The sequence below is a fragment of the Falco rusticolus genome, chromosome 4 (assembly GCF_015220075.1).
Source record: "Falco rusticolus isolate bFalRus1 chromosome 4, bFalRus1.pri, whole genome shotgun sequence".
NCBI lineage: Eukaryota > Metazoa > Chordata > Aves > Falconiformes > Falconidae > Falco > Falco rusticolus.
Genome location: NC_051190.1, coordinates 23,022,308 through 23,046,056, shown reverse-complemented (window position 1 = coordinate 23,046,056; position 23,749 = coordinate 23,022,308). Strand labels below are relative to the sequence as shown.

At 42.9% G+C, this 23,749-nt stretch overlaps 1 protein-coding gene across 3 annotated transcripts in view; it reads right to left on the bottom strand.

The window, feature by feature from the left end:
- The window catches only part of GRM7 (glutamate metabotropic receptor 7), a 304,155-nt gene that overhangs the window by 73,792 nt on the left and 206,614 nt on the right, over nucleotides 1-23,749 (bottom strand). For all 3 annotated transcript variants that reach the window (XM_037387351.1, XM_037387352.1, XM_037387353.1), the window contains exon 7: nucleotides 19,778-19,917. In XM_037387351.1, coding sequence (XP_037243248.1) covers nucleotides 19,778-19,917 — 140 coding nt within the window. The remainder of the gene's footprint in view (nucleotides 1-19,777; nucleotides 19,918-23,749) is intronic.

Sequence of the window (23,749 nt, the reverse complement as noted above, 5' to 3'; positions counted from 1 at the left end):
ACCGATGCTGATCCCAGCTCTGCTTGCCCTCGCTCCCCTGCCTTGGGAGCCGTCCTCTAAACCCAGGTGCCCTCCTCACAGGTTTGAGTCCAGTTACACCCCAGCACCCCAAAATGTGGTAAAGCCTGAGCTCACTCCTGCCTCTTCATTTTCCTACTGTTCCCTTGTTTCAAATCAAAGTAGAAATCCAGCTACTTCAAAGCAGCTTTTGAAACCTGTGCAGGGCAGAAGTAGGACATGTTAACCAGCAGCCCCCGAACCCGAGGGGTAATGGTGTCCAAACCCAACCCCCCACTGCAGTAAGAGCATCTCTACTGGGCCGGGGCTGCTGTGCACCCCTGCTCCCCCTGCATAGATCTGAAACCTGGTCCTGAGCTCTGCAGCTCGTCCCTGCCTCGTGACAGCTCTTTTTCCTCCCTACTTCCAGCGCTGTTCCACAGGAACACTTCACCAGCCAGATGGAGCATCAGCCCAGCGCTGCCCTCCTCCCGACGCCAGGGATGACATGGTTTGTGCTAGCGAGGGGGTTTAGGTGTCTTGGGACACTTCAAAAGAAACCTACTTCAGAGGAAAAGCAAAATCTTCTAGGTTTCCCTGCTCTGCTGCATTAATTATCTTAAATCCCTCCAAACTATCTTCTTCATAAACAGAAGTTACAAGTCCTTATACATTTTTTTGTGTAGTTTCTCCTGCTGCTGCCCTTCTTGTTTCTGCCGTAATGTAACTGCTGTGGGGACGGACAGCGTCCTGCCCATCAACGCGGACAGGACAAGCAAACCATAACTTTGTAATTGAAGGTGATGGAAACTCATCACTTCTCAAAGTCTTCCAGTCAAAAAACTTACAATTTTTTATTGTCAGCACAAATCAGAAACGTTGTCAAGCAATCATGACAACACTCCCATAATGCCAGGCCCTCAGCTTCACACCTGCTGATTCAGATACCTATTAATGAGCAAAATGCCCCCAGGATCACTTTTACCCAGGAACCACACAGCTCCAAATTTCTTCCTCTCATTAATGTTGTGACAGCTCCTGGAAAGCCCCAGTGTGGGCAGGGATCCCACGGTGCAAAGCGCTTTATGAATATGTGTGGAAAATAATTTTCCTGAAAGCTTTTGGAAGACGTGGGACCAGCTCCCACGTTTGCTCCCGCGTGAGGAAGGGGCTGCTGCACAGGGGAGATGCCTGGCACCCTGCACCGTGCCGGGAGATGGGGTCTGCACCCCCAGTGCCTGATGGGCTGGCGCACCAGTGTTTCACTGGGTGGAGGCTTACACTGCTATACCGGAGGCCAGTCACCTGTTTGCACCTTTCTCTGTTAACTTCACTTTAACACCTTTAATACCTGTGGGTGCCTTGGGGAAAGGGTCCCCCCTGCTCTGCTCTGCTCACACCGAACGCGGGGCTGTATCAGGAAAGAATCCCCCTGCTACTGGTTCTTGTCACCTAGAGTAAAGGAAAGCTGGTATTTGGGTACAGGTATAATAATCTGCATAGCATCTACATCACGTTTCACTCAACAGATTAAATGAATTGTGATTTAAACCTCAACTAAACTCATCGCTTCTGTTCCTGCACTGTAACTCCTTCTTGGTGATCTCATAATAAGCAGTTCTTAACCTACATAAAAACCTCATTTATTTTTCTCTTTCCTTTCCTAATCTAACTGTTTCTTTCATTTAATATTTGTCATCATTTTCTACCAATCTTACCTGCTTTAAGGACACCAGAAGCAAGTTGCACTGAGCACTTATAATAACATCTTTAATGAGATCCAAAGGCTATTTGTTCTACATTAAAGCAAGGGCATTTTTAGCACAACACTGATGTAGAGAAAAATGCTTAATCTACAATTTTTGAAAAAATGCTTATTATCATATATTTCTGTTGACACACAATAAAACTAAAATTTAATTATTTTAATACTTTTATATCCGACTACGGCTTCCTGTTGTCTTCTCACTAATGGAAGGGGATGGGCCATGCGTCTTTAGTATTCATCCTGCATCCTCTGTGTAATCTTTTTTAATTAATGAAGAGCATATACTTCCAAACGTGCATTTATAATACACATTTCTTATCTAAACTGATAAATTTGCTCTCACCTATCTTCTGAAAGCAGAGGTAATCTAAGACAATTCTTCATTCTGAAGTAAGTGGCTTAGAATGACAGTATCTATCATCAGTCCTGAGCCAAGGATGAGTGACAGGGTGTTTGGGGCTTTTTGCTGCTGCCCTTCGTCTTGCACCCAGTGGTTCATTGCCAGCACACCTCATTGTCAAACTGGTCAAAAGAGAATCCAGTCTACTGGTTGTCTTTTGTATTTCACAAAATAGGCTAAGCTTATGGTGCTCTTAATGTTTTACATGCAGAAAATAACATCTCCCACATAAGAAACAACATTGCCATTCTTGCACGCTAGGCTTAATTTCAGAGTATCATGTAATCATTTGAAAATTAATAAAACCAGCCCTTGTCTATCGCTGCTTATTCTGTTGCAGTTATTTCCCTCTCCCCCAACCAAACCCAGGTATTTTTAGAGGAACGTTTGGTTTCCAAGTGCTTTCCTTGAGTTCCTGCTACAACTAAGCACAGTACAAACCCGTGTAGCATAAGTTATCTGATTTTTTTTCTTTTTTTGAAAGGAGCTCTAAAGGCATCCATTGTTGAGGGGGCAGGGCTGAATCTGTTGCAAGGCGTTAACGGGATATTTACACATCAGGTTTCAGCTTCATACAGGGAAAACGACAGCTCACTGTGGTACCAGCCCAGGATGCCTTAATCAAGTGACATTCCCACTGATTTCAGCTGGAGCTTCCTTCAACACGGAAGGATGGACCAGTGTTTAATTAGAGTATAGATCACCTTGAAATCACCAGCAGGTTACTCAAGAGACACAGTTATGAAGGAGAAATTACCCTAAAAAGTGCTAAACTGTTAAAACTTTTTTTTTCTGGGGGAAGGTCTAACTCATGCAGTACAGAGATTAAGAAGAATAATAGCCTCTTTTTAGTTCAGCTAGTGATTCACACTGTATGGACAAGTAGTCTGCTAATGCCTAAGCCTGCCTGTGCCAGACGTCCTGCAAATCCATCTATCGGGTGCTTTACCCCTCTCCCAGGAAGCTTCAGCTCTTTCCTGTCTGAACTCCTGCATTTCTGGCACCGCCCGAACCAGGACCATGCTCACTAGTGACACTGGCCAAAGGAACTCCCTACTGAGCAGACGGAAGGTGTGATTCCTCAACGTCCTCTAGCTGGGCCTGAAGGCGATGGGTGGTAATGGCCATAACCAACGGCAGCTCCTTGCCATGAAGGCCTGTGCCCATCCCTGATTCAAACCAGCGCTGTTGCACGTGTAGAAAAACTGTAATTTTTTTTTTTTCCTAAATTGAATCTCAGGAACAGGTAGGTCTTTTTGACGTTTTATGCAAATGTTTCAAAAATATTCTTCCCAGACATCTGTAGAGAGGAAAGATCAATGATTTAAGATTGGCAGTGACAGACAGAACAGAAAGCACCTGAATTTTTACTAATAAGCAACACAATAGCCTTCACTCACAGCCATGTCTGAAAGCTGATTATACAAGTGAGATGATAAGCACTGTGCCTCAGCAGCAATAAAGCATAAAAGACATGCAGCGCTCAAAATAAGAGCTATGTAGAAACACCTTTTGCACGTACTGTTTGGGCTCACCTTTAGAGACAAATCTGCTAAGTCAAGACTTTCTTTGGTTCGATCTGCAGAGCTAAATATTCTAGGAGAGCATCACCTTCCGTCATCATTTGATATTTATATTAATTTAAATATATATATCACTTAACTAATGGGCCAAACAAGAATCCCTGAACAAAACCCAAAATGAGGTTAACCATTTTGTGCAGAAAACAAAGTATGTATGTTCTTTACTCAGGAGGACGCAGCAAACCGCAGCAAACCTCAGCAAAATCTCAAGGCTGAGAAAACTCCTGCCACTCTCCTCTTACGTGACATTTTATCCCAGGAATGTCCCTCAGTGCTAGATGCGCTGTCAGCCTCGGTACAGAGCCCCATCGAACTCCACACGCATCAGCCTCATTAGGCTGCTCATTTCATACAGCACTTACAGTACGAAGGAGACGCGAGCTATACCCACTGCACACTAATGGCCAGAGTTCGTTTTGCTTCTTTAACAGTCTCAAAAAATTTCTTAGATTTCTTAGAAAAATTAATTGTAGGATGTAGGTCAGAAATAATGAAGTCTTGACACAGATTCTGTTCCTGAAGAGACATGGGTATGTTTCCTCCTGATTAGTGACTGCACAAACTCCAAGCAGGAATTAGGATTTCAACTCGGAGGTATGCAGAGCAGATGTGCCTACATATATTCATAGGAATTTATGTAAAGCTGTCTGTTAAACAGTATTAAGCCCTTTTTACAAAGCTGTACGGTTTAGCAAATGGGACCAGGACGGTTGTGCCACTTGACAGAGCTCAGAGATGTCGTCACTGGCAGAACCCATAAGCTGCGATTTCGGTCTGAAAAAAAATCCACTCATCTCACTGCTCATAACCTCCTGCCAACTCCCAATGTTTCTCTTGTCATATATAAGGAGATAAAACTCTGCTTAATTAAAGGAGCAATTTACCACTTGCTGGCTACTAACCGGGGCAATGAAAGCAGACCTATGGAAAGAGTAGCCTTGACACCCCTCTCTTAAGCATTTAATGCTTTTTGGCATAAGCTAGCTTGTCCTTCAGTGTCACGACTTTCAGTGAAACACATCTGAAAATGCAGCCTGGCACTTCTGACGAACGAGAACAGCCCGCAGTGAGGAACCTGCTCCTTCTCACCAACAACAGGTCACCAAACGACCATGGCCCTTAACCTGCCTCTGGGTCTGCCTGACCCTCAGCATCTGCTATGAGATGAAGCACCAGACTCGCTGTGTCCCCAACCATCCCACACACACCCAACACCAGCATGTCAACAGGAGTGGGCTGATCGCAACATACAGACTGCAATGCAAAACAAAAAGGGAAAAGATGAAAGACCTCAAAGTGAGGTGGCGCAGTTACATACTTACAGAAGAAAAACTGTGATATTTTGCTATTCTGGTGGAAAGAGCATTAGCAAAGTTCCCTTCAATCAAAGGTATTTTAGGTCTTTACTTCCTTCTGCTTTTTACGTTGGTTGGATATGTTTGCATGAATCTCATTTCAAATATACCCACAGAATCATAGAATCGTTCAGGCTGGAAAAGACCTTTAAGATCATTGAGTCCGCAGCTAGAATTTAAATAAGAAACTGAAATGTCATGAGGTATACAGTAAATAATAGACACGGATACCTTTTATATGACTCCTAACAGAGAAGGCTAAAATGGTCTAGCTGACTCCCACGCTGTTCTCCATTTGAGGACTTCCGAGCAGGATGCGAACGCAGCAGTACACGATACACGGGGCGAAGGACATGGTCAGGTGTATCAAAGCCAGGGCACAGTGAGATGAGAGGCCATAGCCATCAGCACACACATTTTAGCATGTGCCCACTGACTCTGCCAGAATGTCCCACATACCCGTAGCTCAGTACTTGCGCAGTGCCCACCCCACAGCGTCGGGACTGAAGGGTTTCGTGGTGCAGGATGGCAAGAAACCCACAATCCGAAGTACCAAAGAACATGAAAGAGAGCTCAACATTAGGGCAAAGCAATTGCTTACTATTTAAGCAGGCAAAATCAAATGTTCAAATGCTTTTTTCAAACATCCGCATAATGCTCAACAATGGGCGCGTTTAAGTCCTGAACAACAAGGCTGGATGACAATGGCATATCCCGAAGCAAATCCAGGAATTCTGATTTTTCTCCTGAAAACTCCTTTTCTGAGTTGAGTTATTTTTCATGGCATAGCCATGAGTTGACCTTAACCAAGTTTTGAGAAAAGGATTAGCCCTTTATGTTTGTTTATCTCTGCTTACGAGCTAATAACTTCTTTTTTTTTGCTGTTATTTCTGACTGTGAAAAAGGAACACTTCTGCCAAATCTGATATACTACTTTGAAAACGGAAAGGGTAATAACTAGAGATGTACCAAATGGTATGTGTGTAATTTGGACAGCATTTATCCTGAGGTGCCTGCCAACTCAAAATTCTTTAGTTTATTTATCCTACTAATTCCCAAGCTGATTCAAAGACCAGTATTTTCTAGTCAAATTATTTGCTCCCAGTTTTCCCTTTTTAAAGAATCTGCATCAATGGTACAGTAATTTTCTCATCATGTCTAGCGTGCATGGCAAATGACACACAGGCTGGGGAAGCAAGATGAAAGAAATACAAAATTCTGAGTGAAACTTAGTACCTAACTCATTTAGGCCCTAATTGGATTGCTGCAGCGTTGTTAATACTATTAGATTACCTTGCTCAGGTTATACTCAATCAGTTGGTCCCTAAAAGAACTGTAGACGGTACACAGAAAATTAGAGTTGGCTGATGGGACTTTAATTATACTGCACTTGGGGCCAGTCTTTCATTGGTGCTACAGTCACATCTTGCTGAAACTGAGCAGGGAGAGGAAGAGGAAAGCGACATGGCTGCGTGACGATGTGGCTGCGTGACGATGTGGCTGCGTGACGATGTGGCTGCGTGACGATGTGGCTGCGTGACGATGTGGCTGCGTGACGATGTGGCTGCGTGACGATGTGGCTGCGTGACGATGTGGCTGCGTGACGATGTGGCTGCGTGACGATGTGGCTGCGACGGGCAGCTGCTGCACAGGAAAGTGACCAAGGACCGACGCTGGCAGCTGCTTCTGCTCTGAAAGCTGCGTGGGACACTGGTGTTGTCTGTACAGAACCAGCACATCACAGCAGGCAGACAGACAAAATGGAAAAACCCAGCAGCATAGGCTGAAACTGAAGATCATTCCATGGATTTCGTATTTAAATTAATACTGGCCCTCCAATCACACCCTGCCTAAAACAATGATGGTATTGGTCTGGTTGAAATCCCACTAAAATTTTGCAAAGAAGAAAAAGCAACCCACCCAAACCCTGAGGTTTTTTGTTTGGTTTTTTTTGGTTTGGTTTTTTTTTTTTTTAATTAACCTTAGAAAGCTAAGGAATTTTGTGTCTCATCCCATTTTTGCATACTAAAGCAATAACAACCTAACACTTTGCCCCCACCTCCCCCCCCACCCCCTTCCATCTCTTTGAAAAGTAAAAGGACCAGAACTGGTATCTTATTCCCTCTAGCTGAGCTCCCTAAATATTTAGCTGTCTGACATACTCCCAGTTGTGCACCTTCCTTCCAGTGCAGTGAACCTTCCTCCCCACTCCTTCCCTCGCCTTGCTTCCCTGAGCAGCCTGGTCCAGTGGAAGGTGTCCCTGCCCACGGCAGGGGGTGGCACTGGGTGGTTGTTAAGATCCCTTCTGACCCAAAACGTTCTGTGATTCTATGAGATGGCATTCACCTCCTGCCCCATGACTGGGGGACCATATGTAAACTCCCTACATCCTGAGTGAACTGAAACCTCTTGCAAGAGTATCAAGGAGAAAAGCCTGCACTGCCTTTTCCAGCTGTATTTTTGAGAGGAAAAGGGACCCAAGATTTGCTTTTGCAACGAAAGGTTTAAGTTTGCACTACCCTTCACCAGCCAGTCTAAAGGACAGGCGTTGCAAGAATGGAATAAAACATCAATTCACAGTTACCACTGGGAGCCAGATGCTCGGATGCTACTTTTAATGGTCAAATACATATCCTCCACGCCATTAAAAGGTGCAATTAACAAGTAAACAAGATTGTTTCACGGGAATCATTTAACGCATCTTTTTCATATAAAATGTACATTTTCAGATTAGTGGGAGAAGAAACAAATAAAAAAGGAAGACAAAGCAAATAAAGGCTTCCCCTCAAGTTTTAAGAGCTAGCTAAAGACCCTTTGCAGCTGTTTATTTGTGGCCATTATTGCCTATCATATGAACGATTAGCTTGAGACACATTAAAATGGATGCTATATATCCAGCATTATAGTTCTGCTGCAAACCATGTCAATTTTCTACAGAAATCAGTATTCAGGGACATTTAAAAAGTGATTATTTTTGACCCACTCAATACATGTTCTCTGTCAGGAACCTCTGTGCTTTGCTTAAATGCTAGAAACTGTAAGGGCTGTTCACATGGCCCTGATGTGTGCAGAGGTTTCTCAATACCCTTTAAGGGATTTCTTTCTCCCCTCTAAAGCAAACAGGCTCAATATTACACAATCATCACAATTTCTACTCTACTATCCTTGGCACTTTCATCTGTACGGTAGCAAAAATTAATTTTGCAAAACACAGCTGGGTTATGTTTTGGACCTACAAAAACAGTTTTAGGCCAATAGTTCCCATGTCTGTTAATACAATACATTAAAAAAATTACATGCAAATTGGATAAATGAAAAGAGACAAATGAGCAAGGCTTTGGCTGCTGTTGACAATCAAAGGATGACTGGCGTGACTGGAGGATGCTGGCCCACACCTGCTGAGGATACGCTGAACTAGAATCTCAGGCAGCTGAAGTGGAAAAGCCTATAGTCCTGCTCGCTACTCGGACTTTTAGGTTTTGCATACGGAAAGCACACCTCAATCCTCTAAACATAAGCATCTCAACAGAAACCACTGCATGCTTCATTCATCCCCTGCATACAAACATGAAAACATGCTGCATCCTGACCTCTGGAAAGGGAACGCCAGGCACTCATGACTCACAGATACGGGGATATTAAACAAACACCTTCTACCACACCAGAGAAACTGCAAGAGAAAATCTGAAGTGGATAAGGAGATGTCAAAGAAAGAAACGTGAGAAGTGTCTTGGTGGCTGCCCTGCTGGGCTCACTAGACACAAACCCCCATGCTGCTGCCCACTACCTCCAGGACAAAAGATTATACTTCCTTTGCAAAGGAAAAGACAAAAGTTAATGCATTCGATCTAGAAGCAGAAATGCAATTGCTATCCTGCTGATACTTCCTAAATTCTCCCTTTTCCTATGCACAGCCTTGGTTTGCCATTGCCTACCATGCTAATCACATGTCCCCATGTGCCTTTGTAGACTTTAACCAAGAAAGTCTTTTCCATCAAAATCTCTTCGCCAGGGCAAGGATGAGATGCAAACATAAAAGCTGGTACAATATCTCAATGCCACTGGAGATTACCCACAACAGAAAGCAGCCTTCCTTCGCCTGAGGGGGATGAAAGCAGCTGCAACACACAGAGCTGACCAAAGCTGCAGCTTTACAGCAGGAGTTACGGGGGGTCCCGCTGGATGGAAACAAAGGGGGAGAAGGATGGAAACGTTTGGCAAAACCGCAGCTAAAGACCACAGAGGATCTAACTAGAAACCTGAGTTTTCTACTGACAGGTATCTGCAAAATGCCAAGTGCTCATGTGCTGTTGGACAAGTTGTACCCTGCTTTCTACTCTCAGAGCAGTGGAAAAGTAGCTGCGTGGGGAGCAGAACAGCTTTGCTGCACACACCTAGTCTTTTTCTCTGCATAGTTGGGTGAACTTCTCCAAACACAACAAAGCATATCTGTCATTGAAAAGCATCTTTCCATTTTGAGGTATTAAAAAAAGAACTATTACACCCTCAGTAACACAAAAACTGACATTATTACTCCTGTGAAAAGCAACCAAACCTGTTAATTATCCATAAAATATCCCAGCAAAGTATTTGCTCTTGAATATATTTGCTGACAAAAACACATTGGCCTTGCAAAAGAGGATTTAAGAAGATGTGTGAAGAGCAATAACATCACCTATTTTAAAAACATAGCGATTTATGTTTTGACCTTCTATTTCTTATGTTACTCATTCTCAGAGAGTAAGTCTGCCTGCAGGCTCACGAACATTTAAGAGAACACCACAAGATGAAGCAAATTCTGAACTCACTAACTTTTCTGCTACGTAATTTTTTTCCATTATACCTTTCATGAGCTCCTTATGTTTCTGGTTTTGAAAAGATATCTTTGAAAAGATTTCTATCTTTGAAAAGATATGTAATACGTCTCAGATATTTGCTCAGCCTGGTTTCTCTTAGCATTTATATCCTTACAAATGTTTTACCTTGTGACATTCTCAGACCTCGAGGAAAATTACACCGATGCTCAGAGTTGCCAAAAGCTGATAAAGCTTAATTCACTTTGCTTTGCCTACGGTAGTGCAGCTCACGCGGTACACATTTCCGCCAAGGCAAAATGGGTCAATAACAAATAGGAAATGACATTTCACATCTTTAATTCCAAATCTGAGCTAGTTTTCAGTGAGAGGTGTAAGATTTAACTATTGCCTTCCTATTTTTATATAGCAAAAATCTATACAGAAAGCTCAACTCACTGAATTATTTTTCTTTTTTAAAAAAAACCCCACAGTCTCCATGATTTTCAAGCATGGCAAAGAACAGAGAGGAAAGGGGTCCGCAATGGTCTGGCTCTTTGCGGATTGTTTTCTAATTCTGCAGATGGTGGTGACCAAGAGCTGCGGGTACTTGTTGTCAGGGATGGTTCTATTCACACCCAACTTATCAAAGCCTCCTAATGCTTCCATTCTCTGCATTACTTTCCCCATACCAAAAAATGCCACCCTGGCAGGATTTCTGATTCACGTCATAGAAGACCTTGCTGCAGAATGATTGCACAGGACTCCCACCCAGGTACCAGCTGTCGCAGCACACATTCCAACTATTTGCCAATGTTACATACCCCTCAGCTTTCTCGTGCATAAATGTGGATGTTAATGCAGTCAACATCGTGCTGCTCCCAAGATTTTCGGGTTTAATTTGGCATTACATGCTAAATGTTTGGCATGAGAGTATTGAAGGACACTTGGAGACATGCTCTGAGACTCTCTGGATGACAACATGCACTACCTAAGGCTCTTTTCAAGGAAAGCCCAAATACAGGCAGGATTATCTGCATTTATTGATGATTTGCAATGAGTTGTTTAGCTCTCTTCTGTGGTACAGAAGAAGTGCTGCTTGATTCACATGGTTACTATCATGTATTTTGAGGTTGTGCCCTTATCTGAATAAAAATTATTTACAGCAGCCGTTTCTAAACCTAATGCGTCAAAACCATCTGTGGTACTACAAACCTCATCGGTTTTATTCCAAGAGCACTTACCAAGTCAGGCTGTAATCACAGCTTGTGAGCAGGACCTACGTGATTTCAGTCCTGCTGCCTGTTAGCGCACAGTTTGGAGACCTGATGGAGGACTAAGGAATTAGCATATGGTCATTCAGCGGGCCAGTGGTTTGAAAAATTCCCTTCCAGTTGGCTGAAAGTTAATTCTGCAAGATAATTAAAGGTGTTCATACCGGTCATGGTTGACATGAGCAATGAAAGATTACAGAATCTAATGACAGAACAAAGTAAACAACATCTATTATTATAGTATACATTATACTATTGACATGTTGGGCATGGTAACTTGTTAGCTAAAACATGTAGTTGGGACGTATTTTAGTAACATGTTGATGTAATTATTCACCTTTAAATTTCTGACTGGGCTGCACACAATTTGGCTGACGGTGTAATGAAGACTGAGCTCAGCTATGGCAAATAGCTTTGCAAACAGGCTGCAGACCTTTCTGGAAGGACTGTGCATTCAACAGCTTTTATGCTGTGAAATAATTCCCGTAAAGCTGGGCACCCGTGGCCCCTCGGGCACAACTGTCGCTGCATGTCGCCCGGTGACTGATGCAACACTGCAAAGCGGGTGGAGGGATGGGACCGGGGTCAGGGGAGCAGAAGATGTGGGGTGCCAGTAACAGTGCCACAGGGGAGAGGGTCATTTAGGTAAGTTTAATTCATCTCAGTGGGTTGTAAATGCCTAAAGCAGCAGCACAGAACTTTTTTATGTACCATAAAACTAGTTATTTTGGGGCAGAATAACATTTCCAAAGACTGCCATGAGAAGATAAGGAATAGCACTGCATTTGGATGTGGCCCCCGTTGAGGACCAGGGTCGGCAGCAGTTCACCAGGAGCAGCACCAGCTGACCAGTATTTCCATTGAAAAGGACAGCCCAGATTATATTGCTTCCCAAAAATGTTGATGAGGCAATAGCAGCTAAAATAAATCATATTTTTTCAGCTATCAGAAACCCAGTTACTTCTGGACACAACCACATCTCCATGTATGTCAATATGCTGTGACGTACTACTAATTAAATCTAAGGGTTTAGCCAATTTCATTAAAAATGTAAATGCTGGTGATTTTCAACAAGTGGCTGCATCAGCTGAAACCTCAGGGTTTCTCACTGACACATGGAAACAAAAGATACTAATCATGCTTAATACTTAAAATCTTAATTTTAAATCACATCCTGAACTCATTTGCTGAATTTGTTTAATGAGACTGTCTAAAACCTGAACAATGCATACCTCCTGTCAACCCACCAGCTCACAAGATTTCAGGCTCCAAGTTGTAATAGAGATGTATTATCTTTGTACCAGCTACTCATTACATTCTGTAACAGGAATAAGAAATGACACTAGAAAGGCCAATTTATGTGACAATAACTGAAATGAGAAAGCAAACTGATACCCACTTTTATTTATCTTGACATAATCTTTGAACCATGACTTTGAGCTTACTCAGATGTTGCAAACAAACAGAAATCTTAAGGATTATATATTGCAAAGGTCTGTGCATGTATATACATCCATCCATTCATCCACATATAAAGGCACGTAAACACACATTTTATATATATATTTGCAAATAGGGGTTTTGTGATTATACATTCTACAGATACAGGAGCTAGAACTGATCTGTCAGTAATTGTGCTTTCAGTAACACAACCTAAGGCAAAATTGTTCGAGCTGAGATTTTCTGAGTTGGGAGATGGCAAATTTCTGTTTTTAAATTTCAGATAAATACTTCAAAATACATTCTTTTAAAAGCATCTTAAAATCCTCACAACAACCCTATGGTCACTGTGGTGAAGTTCTCTCATCCCTGCTATTTGAAGCAAAACCTTCGGACTGGCCATACAGGTGCCCTTTTGCTCTCTTTCCACCAGAAACTGGGGAAATCCCAGGCTTTCCATAAACTGAGATTTGCATATGGCTCCAGAAAGATTTACCTTTTGCTGCAAAATATTCGGGGAAGGGGGGGGGGGGGGCGGGGGGGGGCAGGGATAATAAAAAAATACATCTGCTCTGAACATGTTCTACTCTAAAGAAAAAAAAAAACACAAAACCCAACCACAGAATCAAAAACCAACAAACAGAAATAGATTTGAACACATTATTTTAGAAAAATACCATCTGTTGGCAGAATATTCCTGAGCATCAAACTCCACTGAATAGTTGCTTGGATCTAATTGCCATTCTGAATATTTTACCAAAAAAAGTCAGGTAGATATAGGTCCCTTGCCAGAAGGTTAGACATCTAATTACTCTTTTCATTAGCTTGCTGTTCATAACATGTATTTCCAAATTCTGTAACAGAGATGTTTATGGCATGTAAACAGATGAGTCTGAGCCCAAACAGATTCAGTAGGTGTTGAAGTGGATCAGGATCTGCATAAATTGCACAGGCGATTACAGAGTTACTAGCATATTCCTGTTTGTGGGAGAAGAACCACCGCAGCATGGGAGCTGCACAGTTCCCTTCTCCCTGCCTTGCTGGGAACCGTCCCTGGGTGCCGTCAGGGCCAGCGGTGGCTCCCCAGCCCCTGGGGGCGAGGGCTGACCACTAGCGATAGGGACGCCCCGGGCGCTGCAAGAGCAGTGACTCTGAGGTATGGGGATGTCGCTTTCTTTAAAGAGAGACTTCCTCCCTGCCACCCATCCCCCCCCACCATTTTTCATGCTCCTCTAAAATACTGGCTTGAACCTACAGTGAAGAAAGCAACATCATACAGCTATTTCCCCAAGGAGGAGGGAGTTATTAATAACTACACAGCGATTTGCTTCGCACCATATAACATGAGCCAGTATTTATAAGGGGAGTTAGATCTATGTAACGTACGTGTTTATGGAACCACATTGATAATTATCAATACTATTAATCTTCTGAGCACTTGTTTAGAAAGATTGCGGCAATATATCACTTATTGCTGGAGGAAATTAATAAAAGCGTAAGGAACAGCTAAGCAGCCAGTCTTCCTGACACTGCATGCAAAAGGCTCCATTTAACCAGCAATCATGTTTCAAGCTGTACGCTGCTTCATGTGACCAAACAATTTACAATCCAAGGGCACATCTATAAAACAATACAGGCTTCTTTGTTTATCTCGTCACTTGGTTTGTTTAGGCATCTTTAATATGCATTTGTTTGTTTGCAAACAAATTAACAAGATAAATGTTTTAATTTTATCTGGAGCTTACAGTTAACCCCGTCTGATGCTTTGGAAGTGAGACATGTTTCATGCAAGAGCTGCTTGAAATCTCTACAGTGTGATAATGGATAGGACATCATGTTTTCCATCCATAGTCAAGGATACACCTTCCTCAGCCATCCTGAAAATGTGCTGCAGCATCTGAGCAGAGCCCGAGTGCCCAGTGGCACCTTTATGAGCCATAACAGCGAGCTGGAAGAGCACACTTGACAAGCTGGAGATGCTGATGCAATTAAAACAACATGATGCACCTTATGCAGACACTAATAGGCTAGAAGTACAGCGTTAATTAGACAAACTAAAAAACAAAAATAATTTAAAAAATGTATTAGCTTGCTCTAAGAAGATATCTCTCTCTAATGGCAAATAAATATGTCTCTAACCATTTCACTACTCACCAAGATGAGGGTGAAGGTGAAACAGGGCATCACAACCACCACCGTGCTGCAAGCTGTGGAGGGACGGTATGGGATGAACACCAGATCTCAGCTGGGTGCACCACCACACCACGAAGGCGAGAGCTTCCTTCCCAGTACTGAGCCAAGACCTCTGGTCCATCATGCAGGACCTCAGTACCGCAAGAGCCCCTTAGTGGCCAGGCCACTGAGAGCAGCAGGTCCCCAGCCTGCTCACGGCTCAGCCCCGGCAGCGCCCGCACATCCCAGCCAGGACTGAGCTGCGCAAACTGACACTTGAACGAGCTTAACCTTCTAATGACCCCTAAAAGATTGTCAGCGTGAAATAGGAAAACAGGGCAGAGGTGGAAGAAAAGGCCAAAACTGTCTGTTCGGTCAAATGCAAGTCTGCCACTCACTTCAGCGATACAAGAGATCAAACGTGTGTGCCTGCCGGTTCCAATCCAGTAGCAGCTGGCTTACTGGGCAACACTTTGTGTAAATCACATTTCAAAATTAACAGCAAGACTAGCTTTACTATTTGTTCTGCACAGCTATTGGGAATTTCTAAATTTTGCTAACATTTCAGAAGAAAATACGAAAGAATCTGAACACATGCACGCTCTGTCTGCCCCTTCATCTGTCTGTACCAACTTTCTTCCTAATAACTTTTGAAAGTGCTGGCCAATTTGAAGCGTGTTCACTACAAGCAGAGATTTCTGAAGGATGTGTCTGCAGGATCAGTAAAACTCAGTGGCTAGCTAGAGGAAAGATCCCCCCAGCACTGACCATCTCTTTCACCCCTTTGTTGGGCCAGCCAGCCCGCATCCATGCCATTCACAGACAGCCACGATACGGGGGTGTGGGGGGGCATTCAGGCACTGCAGGGAAATTTGGAGACAACTATGGCAAGGAGTCACAGGGAACATGATGGAGAGCACTGCTGTGACAGGATATACAGAAGACAAATCCTTGGAAAAATAAGATTCAACAGTTTCACAGGGATTGTTTTATTTTTTTTATTATTATTTTTTTTTATTTTGACAGTTTGGGGATATTTGTAGAGGTTTGGATGCGGAAACATAAACCTGGGACCTGCTGAGTTAACTCTATATAGAGAAAGGGAAGCAATATCACCAAATTTCCCATGAGAACCTGCAGTTCCTCTAGGAGTGATCCATTTCTTTTTCCTTCGGGCACATCAGCTCCTCCAGGAGAGACGCATTTCTGTTTTTGCCAGGCACCTCAAAGCATTAGAAGCTGCATTCAGAGAAGCCAGCCAGGAGCTGGGCAGCCAGCTCATTCCTACAGGGCCTCCTACGGTGCAACCTCCAAGGGTTTCTCAGACACTAACAAATAAAGGTGCACGTGTCAAGAGGACATCTATTGTTACTGGATTTGTGGTGTACATGGGGCCAGACAGAACATGCAGAGTTAATTACCTTTCTCAAATTCAAAGTGAAAAATAAGGCACAAAAGCAGAACCTGTGTCTCCTGGCCACTCTGCCTTCATGCTTAAGCCACAGAGTCATCCTCACTACTTACTGCTTGAACACCACAAGCATTAGAGATTTAATTATTCCTAAAGTAAAAAACAAACAAACAAACAAAAAGTTGCACATTTCAAAAGCGCAGACCAGCTGGTACATGACACACCTCCTTTTACCCATGGAGATTTCCTCCTTTTCACCACTAGCACTATTGGCTTTTGAAACACATTAAAGCTTAATAAAGTCAAATCATTTCTCCTCATATTGATGCAACTGCCTTGGAATACACAAGTGCATTTTCAACACTAGCATAGTAAAATACAAGCCTGGTTTCAGATGGTAATACTACTGTGGTCAAGAGTTTTATTGTCTAATTGCATTAGCTGCATCTTTGCTATTAAAAAGGCTCTGGGGGTCACAGTACAGGATTTCAATAGGGATGCAGCTGGCCGAATTTCCGATCCTAAAATTCAGGGCAAAGCATTTCAAATTGCAAATGGATGCAAACTATGAATATTGCATACTAAATCTGCATGCAGGGGGCTGAAAAGGGGCTGACAGAGCTTGACATAAACTTCATAAAGGAGACAGAGGCAGGAGGTGGTCTTCCATGACCTCTTTTGGGAGGTGGGTGGGCATCTTGTAATCACAACTTCACTGCAGGGAGAACGAAGCACTGCAACAGTTTTTCATGGAATACTGGCCAAGCCATTTAAAATTAGACATCTGCTCATTTTATCCTTGCGTAGATTTCTGTGAAATACAGCCAATTGTTACTAAATCATGCATTGGGTACCAGGCAAAGCTGTGCTTGACATCAGGCAAGCAAAAAAAAAAATGGTGATTATATTGTCCTTACGTAAATACTATACTATATCCCAAGTTTGCTGCAGCAAAATGCCATAAGATATTTAATTGGTTATCAACCAAATTCTGATCTCAGATACAGAAATGTAAATCCAGGTGAGTCAACTGCACTCAGAGGAGACACTTCATGTACAAACCTGCTACAGGGGGGCAGAGCTGGCTCCTGCGTGTGCAGGGAGCAGACACCTGCCTTTACTGAACACTTCTGCCAGACGTGAAAAAGCAAAGGTGGCACAAAGATGTGAAGCAGTCAGGATTGAGAGAACTCAAGACATTTTGTAAAACCAGGTTTATAAACTTATGACAACAAAAAGTAAACAAATTGATATAGCATATTTGAAGACTAACAAATACGTTGTTAAAGACCTCTTCAGTCTATCTACTGACTTTTGCAATAGAAAGTGTAAAAAAGTTATTCTGTAATTTTAGATGAAAAACATCTCCTATCAAGATTAATCAGCCCTATTCTCTCCATTACTGCTGCCTCTCACTCCAAAACACTATGAGTAGGAAGGGGACATATACCATTGTGGATTAGATCGACAACAGACTGAGCAGTAGCACTACTTCTAAGGAAAGCAAATGGCAAAATATTTCTGCTCCTTCTCTGAAGGAGGACAATGATGAAGAAGAAACACCTATGATGGTCTTTAGCACTTATTTACCTGCTGCCCTTGAATCTGGAGTGTCCTTACCATTAAGACCTGCACAATAGAGCACAACAACTTTTCTCTTTTGCAGCTGAGGAAATTCAGACTCACAGAACTGAACAAGACTGCCCAAGATGACAAGTCTCTTGGAAAACAAAGCGTCACTTCAGCGCTTTCTAAACCCAAATTAGCACTCATCCTTTTGTTGCCCTTCCTGTATTAGTATTAAAGAAACAAGAACTGGGGAAACATTTCCTGAATTATTATCTCCACAATAACTACCGAAGACAAATTGTAGCCTTTGGTAGTTTTCCCTCAGATGTTTAATAGCAGCTATTATTTTGGTTAGTTATTTTAGGGAATCCCTGACTTCTCTAAACTCCACAATTTTCTTTATTATTGTAAGAAAATACAAACAAGGACTATCACAGCGATGCCAATCCTGTGTGAGAAACTAGGACCCGTAAGCAAATGGAAGGGAAGTTAGTGAGAGTCTGAACTACTGATACAAGCCTGTAGCTGTGAGGACATGAGGGTGAGGAAAGTGTGCTTTTTATGGAAACATTTAACACAACAACAGGAATACAAATCAAGCTCCACTAATTTAGCTTTAAATTTTAATGAATCAGGATGTGTCGTCTACATAAAGAAGGATTTACTTAATAAAATATTAATATTTTTGCTAAAAGAACCATAAATTGCAAGTTAATATAGTTTTCCTTAAATAGAACATCAAAAGTAAAAAAAAAAAAACCACTGAAAGAACACACAGCAAATCAAAACGAGCCAAAATTCAAGAAGGGCAAAATACTGCGGTCAGTCTCAAAGGCTGGACCCTTGGTAATCCACATTAAATACTTCATTTAACAAAAGACATGAAAACCTTACAAATAGAATGTGTCCTGCATTCAGTTACACTCCAAATGATGGTGTTTTGGTCTCCCTAGGAAGCCCATGACTTGCATCCCAGCTGGAGAGCTGCATAGCTGGCATGGCAGCCCAGAGCTGGACCATGCTCACACAGCCTTCCCCGTCACCCCGCACCTTGTCTTCAAGGGGATCCAGCAGCAGAGGCCGGGAAGGAGCCACAGCACACCACGGGTGGACGATGTTAGGAGGGGGAGCTGCGGTGACCTTGGGTGGGAACTTTGACTGACAAAGGAAACCCTTCTGTAGCAACTGGCATTTCGCTTCAGGAATACCTTTATTTTATTCAGGCTCTGTCGCTGAAGAGCAGTCAAACCGCAGTGAAAGCACTGCCTTTGGGCTTTAACCACAATCTACCCGGCGATGAACTACTGCAAGGTTAAACTGGCACCACTGAATCTGAGGCTCAAGCAACTCGCACAAAGTCAAGCAGGAAGCCTGAACCCACATCTCTAGGGACCTATCACAGAGCATCCTTGAGTGGATACACAAGAGTCTCCAGCTTCCTCAGCCACCACTCATGTTTTTTTCCATGTGGGAAACATCAAAGTATCTTTGATCACCTGCTCTTACGTGCTTGTTTTTCTTCAGGCATCATTACAAGATGGCCATCTCATTCATGTGGATATCTTTGCTACATGCTGCAAACTAACACCGGAAGAGTGAGTCACTCAAAACCCATTAAGTTTCAGCTTTCCTAAAACTGGAAGAACTGAAGAGTATAACCAGAAAAAAACACAAAGCATCTGCAAATGAAAGCCCATTGATTCCAAACTACAATGCATTATTGCTTCATTTTCCAGGCTGGCAACTAGGGACTTCAGACACACAAAAGTAATAAAATTTGCATGATCACCTGACACCTCCATCAGTCTGAGGAGCTTCGGTACTCAGGGTACAGAGAAAAGGCTGCAGGACAGTACAAGAAGGTAACACACAAAAATAAAACCAAAACCAAAACCCAAACATGGTGTAGCTGCAAAGAAATAGTAAAGATCCCTATTAATTTTTGGAGGATGAAAAAAACCATTTAGTGAGTATACCGGACAAAAAGGAGAAAGCAAAGAACAAGATAGACTCACGTTGAGCTGGAGATCATCTGTCCACTGGCCAACGAGGCGGTAGCCCGGGGTGCTGGTGTTTGTGGTGTGGTACTGGAAGATGTCGTAGCGCCCCGGGGCATCACCGTTTTTGTTGAACATCACTGGAGTGCCTGCACTGCCTGAGGGAAGGAAAGAAGACAAAATCCAACCAACCAATGCCAAATCTTTACAATATCTATTTTATTTAGTCATGGTTGAGAGCTTTCAGACTGGCAATGTGTTTCGGGTAAAGGTCATCTATCACCCCAGCCATCTAAAAGGCATACTTCAGGACACAGTGGCATCATCCCAGCCCTCTTACAGAGATTATCACTGCTCAAACCTACTGACTAAAAATAAAACAAAGCAAAACTAGATCAGCCTTACTTCACTCTAGCTTTGCACAAAGCAAGAAATATCAGAAGGCTTTTCTTCCTCCCCTTCAGTCTCCCTCCCCTCTCTCTTTCCTCGGGGAGTTCTTTAGTGAAAATCACTCCTGTGAATGGAGCCTCTAAATGATTTTTTTCCCCCCCAGAAAATGTTCCATCTGCTTCTGAGAGATACTGCTGTCAGAAGTCAGTCCAGGTCTAGTGAATCTTGACTAGCATCCAGAAATAGCTTCCTCCTCCACAATATGTTCTTATTCCCAGAATCAGCATGCAGTTGGGGTGGAAAAGAACAGACTAAGCTATAAGAAGACTCTTCCTTGTGTACTCGCTTATTTAGGCTCTATGATACTGACACAGGCTGAAAAGTATCTCAGTTCAGGATCAGACTCCTGAATTAACTTTATTTGTCATGTACTAAGGTGGCTACCACGGGTAAGGGAGTGCAGGGCAAGCAGCAAGGCCAGGATACCCTCAACAACCCCTCCTTTGAGCCTGTGCTGGGCAAAGCCAGCTGGCAGCCTCGAGGGGCACTGACAGCCGAGCGATGGGACAGGCCATTCCTGGTCCTCAGGTAGGTCCTCACCAGAACTTCTGCATTCTAATTCCCATGGCACTAGATGGGAACCCTTTCTTCCACGAGGATTCACAGCAGCATTGCATTTCCTCGATCTCTAGGTGAAAACTTCAAGGGTGACATTTATTTCAAGACATATTAAAACAGGTTTCAGTAGGGTAGAGTGATATTGTGTCAAGATTGAAGATTATGACAATACTCCAGCATATCTATATTCAAAGCTTCCTCCTCTTGCGTAACTTTTTTTTCCCTAAAGCAATGAAAAATCTCTCCTATTGTAGCATTGAACTTTAAGATTATGATTTTCTTCACGATTCCCATTCTTCATTGAATTCCAGTGAGTGAAAAAAGATTTGAAGGAGAGAATTAGCATAGTTTCCATTCTAGCCCTGGTAAATTGTTTCTTGTCTATCCTACAATCCTCCGAGATCAGATACAAATTCAGTTCAAAGGCTGGTACAGAAAATCTTCCACTAAGATCTCCCCTCACTGGTTCCTTACAAGCACCAGGCAGATATTTAATTGTCATTACAGATTAATGTAAGCAGAATACATTTACAGTGAAAACACTTAAAGTGAATAAGAAGAAATGGCTGTAATTCCTAGGCTCCTTCAGAACATCAGCACAAACGGTAAATGGGATTTAGCTAATCACGACTCTTAAAAGGGTGTATATTATTAGTTAAGCTTGGTTTTGTCAGAGCTGACAAAAACGTACAATTCAAAGGGTAGGAGCTGACGTGAGGCTCCCAAAATGCAACACAGACATTTGTGGATTCCCCGTATCCTGAAGGAACAGCAGCCTGGGCATGAAGAAGGGTCCATGTCTGCACATCAGGAGGCAGAGCAAGAGCGCACACCGCCGCTGTGGCCAGGCCAAAGTCACCAGTACCAAGACAAACTCTGCTGCCCCAAAGTCTTCTGTAGGCTGAGGGTAAGCAGTCAAGAACATCTCTACGGTCACCCTCATGGGCCATGGGGAGCATCACCCATAACCCTCCTGACTAAGCCGTAGCCACCATGCCACGGTGTGGGGGGTAGAGCCAAGCCTCTCCATCCCTGGGTGGCACCCAGGGCAGGTCACCTGCCTGCCTGCAGACAGTGCTGGCAGGGCCCCCCTTCCCTGGGGGCAACAGGTTGAGAAGCAGAAGGCCATTGTGAAGGACAGACGCTGTTACGGACCTAAGAGATCCTAAAGTGAGAATGTACCAGGAACCATCACTCCAAAATGCTATTTCTGTGTTTTGCAGGAAGAAGAAAACTTTTTGTAGGTTGCTGATAATTGTTGCTTTGTGTAGCTGCATGCAGACAGCTTTTAAACACTGACATTTAAAATGATCCTTAAGATCAGCAGACGCACTTGGATGCTACAGGGCTGCAGACTCCACAGCAATACGGCACGATACAGCACTGCCTGCCGGGTCGTCTCCAGAGGCCCCTAAGGCACAGTCCCTCGGGACACTGACCTCATATGTATGGATACTTGATAGTCAGTAGTAAACAGCTGTTGCTTTTTTCAGGTACATCACCATTTATGTGTTTAATATATACAGGAAAAAAAAAAGCTGTGAAGACTCTGGGATCTGTAGGGAAGATAAATATCTATAGAAATGCAAAAAAATGATAAATCTTGGGTCATAAGCCAAGCAGAAGCGTCCTGTTTCTGGACTTTGAAGTTGGAGTAACTGGAATCCCAGCCAAGGATCTGCTTAGTGAGTGCAAGGCTTCTTTAACCTCTGTGTGGGCTCGGGTGCATGCTTCGGTGCTCTCTTTGTACCACCTGTCAGTCCTATTTTAAATTGCTGCAGTATTTCAGTTTTCACTTGCAACTCAAGTTCTTTTGTGCACTTATGAAAATAATAAAAAGTAATGTATGAAAACCTCATTACAGAGAAGGAACGTTATTTTCAAAAATGATCCTTTTTGTAATTTGACTTTTTGATCTTCTAATTATTAATGCATAAATTTGTTTAGTTTTTTGATAATTCAGGATGTATTTTCCTTCTATTAAGGTTTACAATAATTTTGCTCAGCCCCAGCAAACGCTGCAGAAACTGAGTATTAGCCTCTGGACTGCAGCATCTCGGTCACTCCGAGGCTACAACAATTTACTTCAGTTCCTACCAAATAAGCTGCCTTCTCACTACACAGACAGAGAGAAGACAGGACACCCCTTCACCTGCAAAATGCATTCAAGACAGACGTGATCCAACTGAATTTGTAGGATTTCCATTTCCTAATCACCACAAGATGAGAAATGAATTAATGGGAGAAGGACAGGGTGCCATACGGGCACAACTAGCTAAGGTATTGCTGTGTTATTCGGCTCATGTTTACTGCAGTTCAAAGACCTGAAGGGCTCATACAAACAGAACCTTTAGCTTTTTCACTGGCAAAAGTACAACCACTTTGCACTTTGAGATTTTCAGGTTCTCACCGCATGAGCACTCAAGGTTTTCAGTTTTCCATATTTTAGGCCTTTTTGTTCTCAGGGTAGTGTGACGATATCAAAATTCATACTGAGCTCCTAGCACAAATCCAGTCTCTCTTCATTAAAGTGTTGCTTAAGCTCTTTCTGCATGAACGTAATTACCTTTGCAAGGAAGAAAAGACTCCAAAAGCAGCCACAGACAAGATGATTTCAATTGCACCGTGACAAGGAGACATATTACATGCAAAAAGGATCTCAAGCTCATGGGCTCAGGATGCTTTATTTTTATTTTTATTTTTTTTTCTCTTTAGCATATGGCTTGGACAAAGCATTTCCACTGCTCCATTTTGTGGTTTAACTACAAATTTAGGTAGAAGACTGGGAGAACAGGATTTTAAGCATAGACTAAATATTGCTTTCCAAGTGCTAACCTTCACGAGATGGAGTTGCAGGGCTGCCCGGGGAAGGGCAGGTTAAGATCAAGGCTAACACCAAGACAGCTGACACGAGCCCAGCAGCGCACTCCTCCATCCCTGCCCTCCCAGCCACCACATGATGGCCAAGGAACATGGAGACAC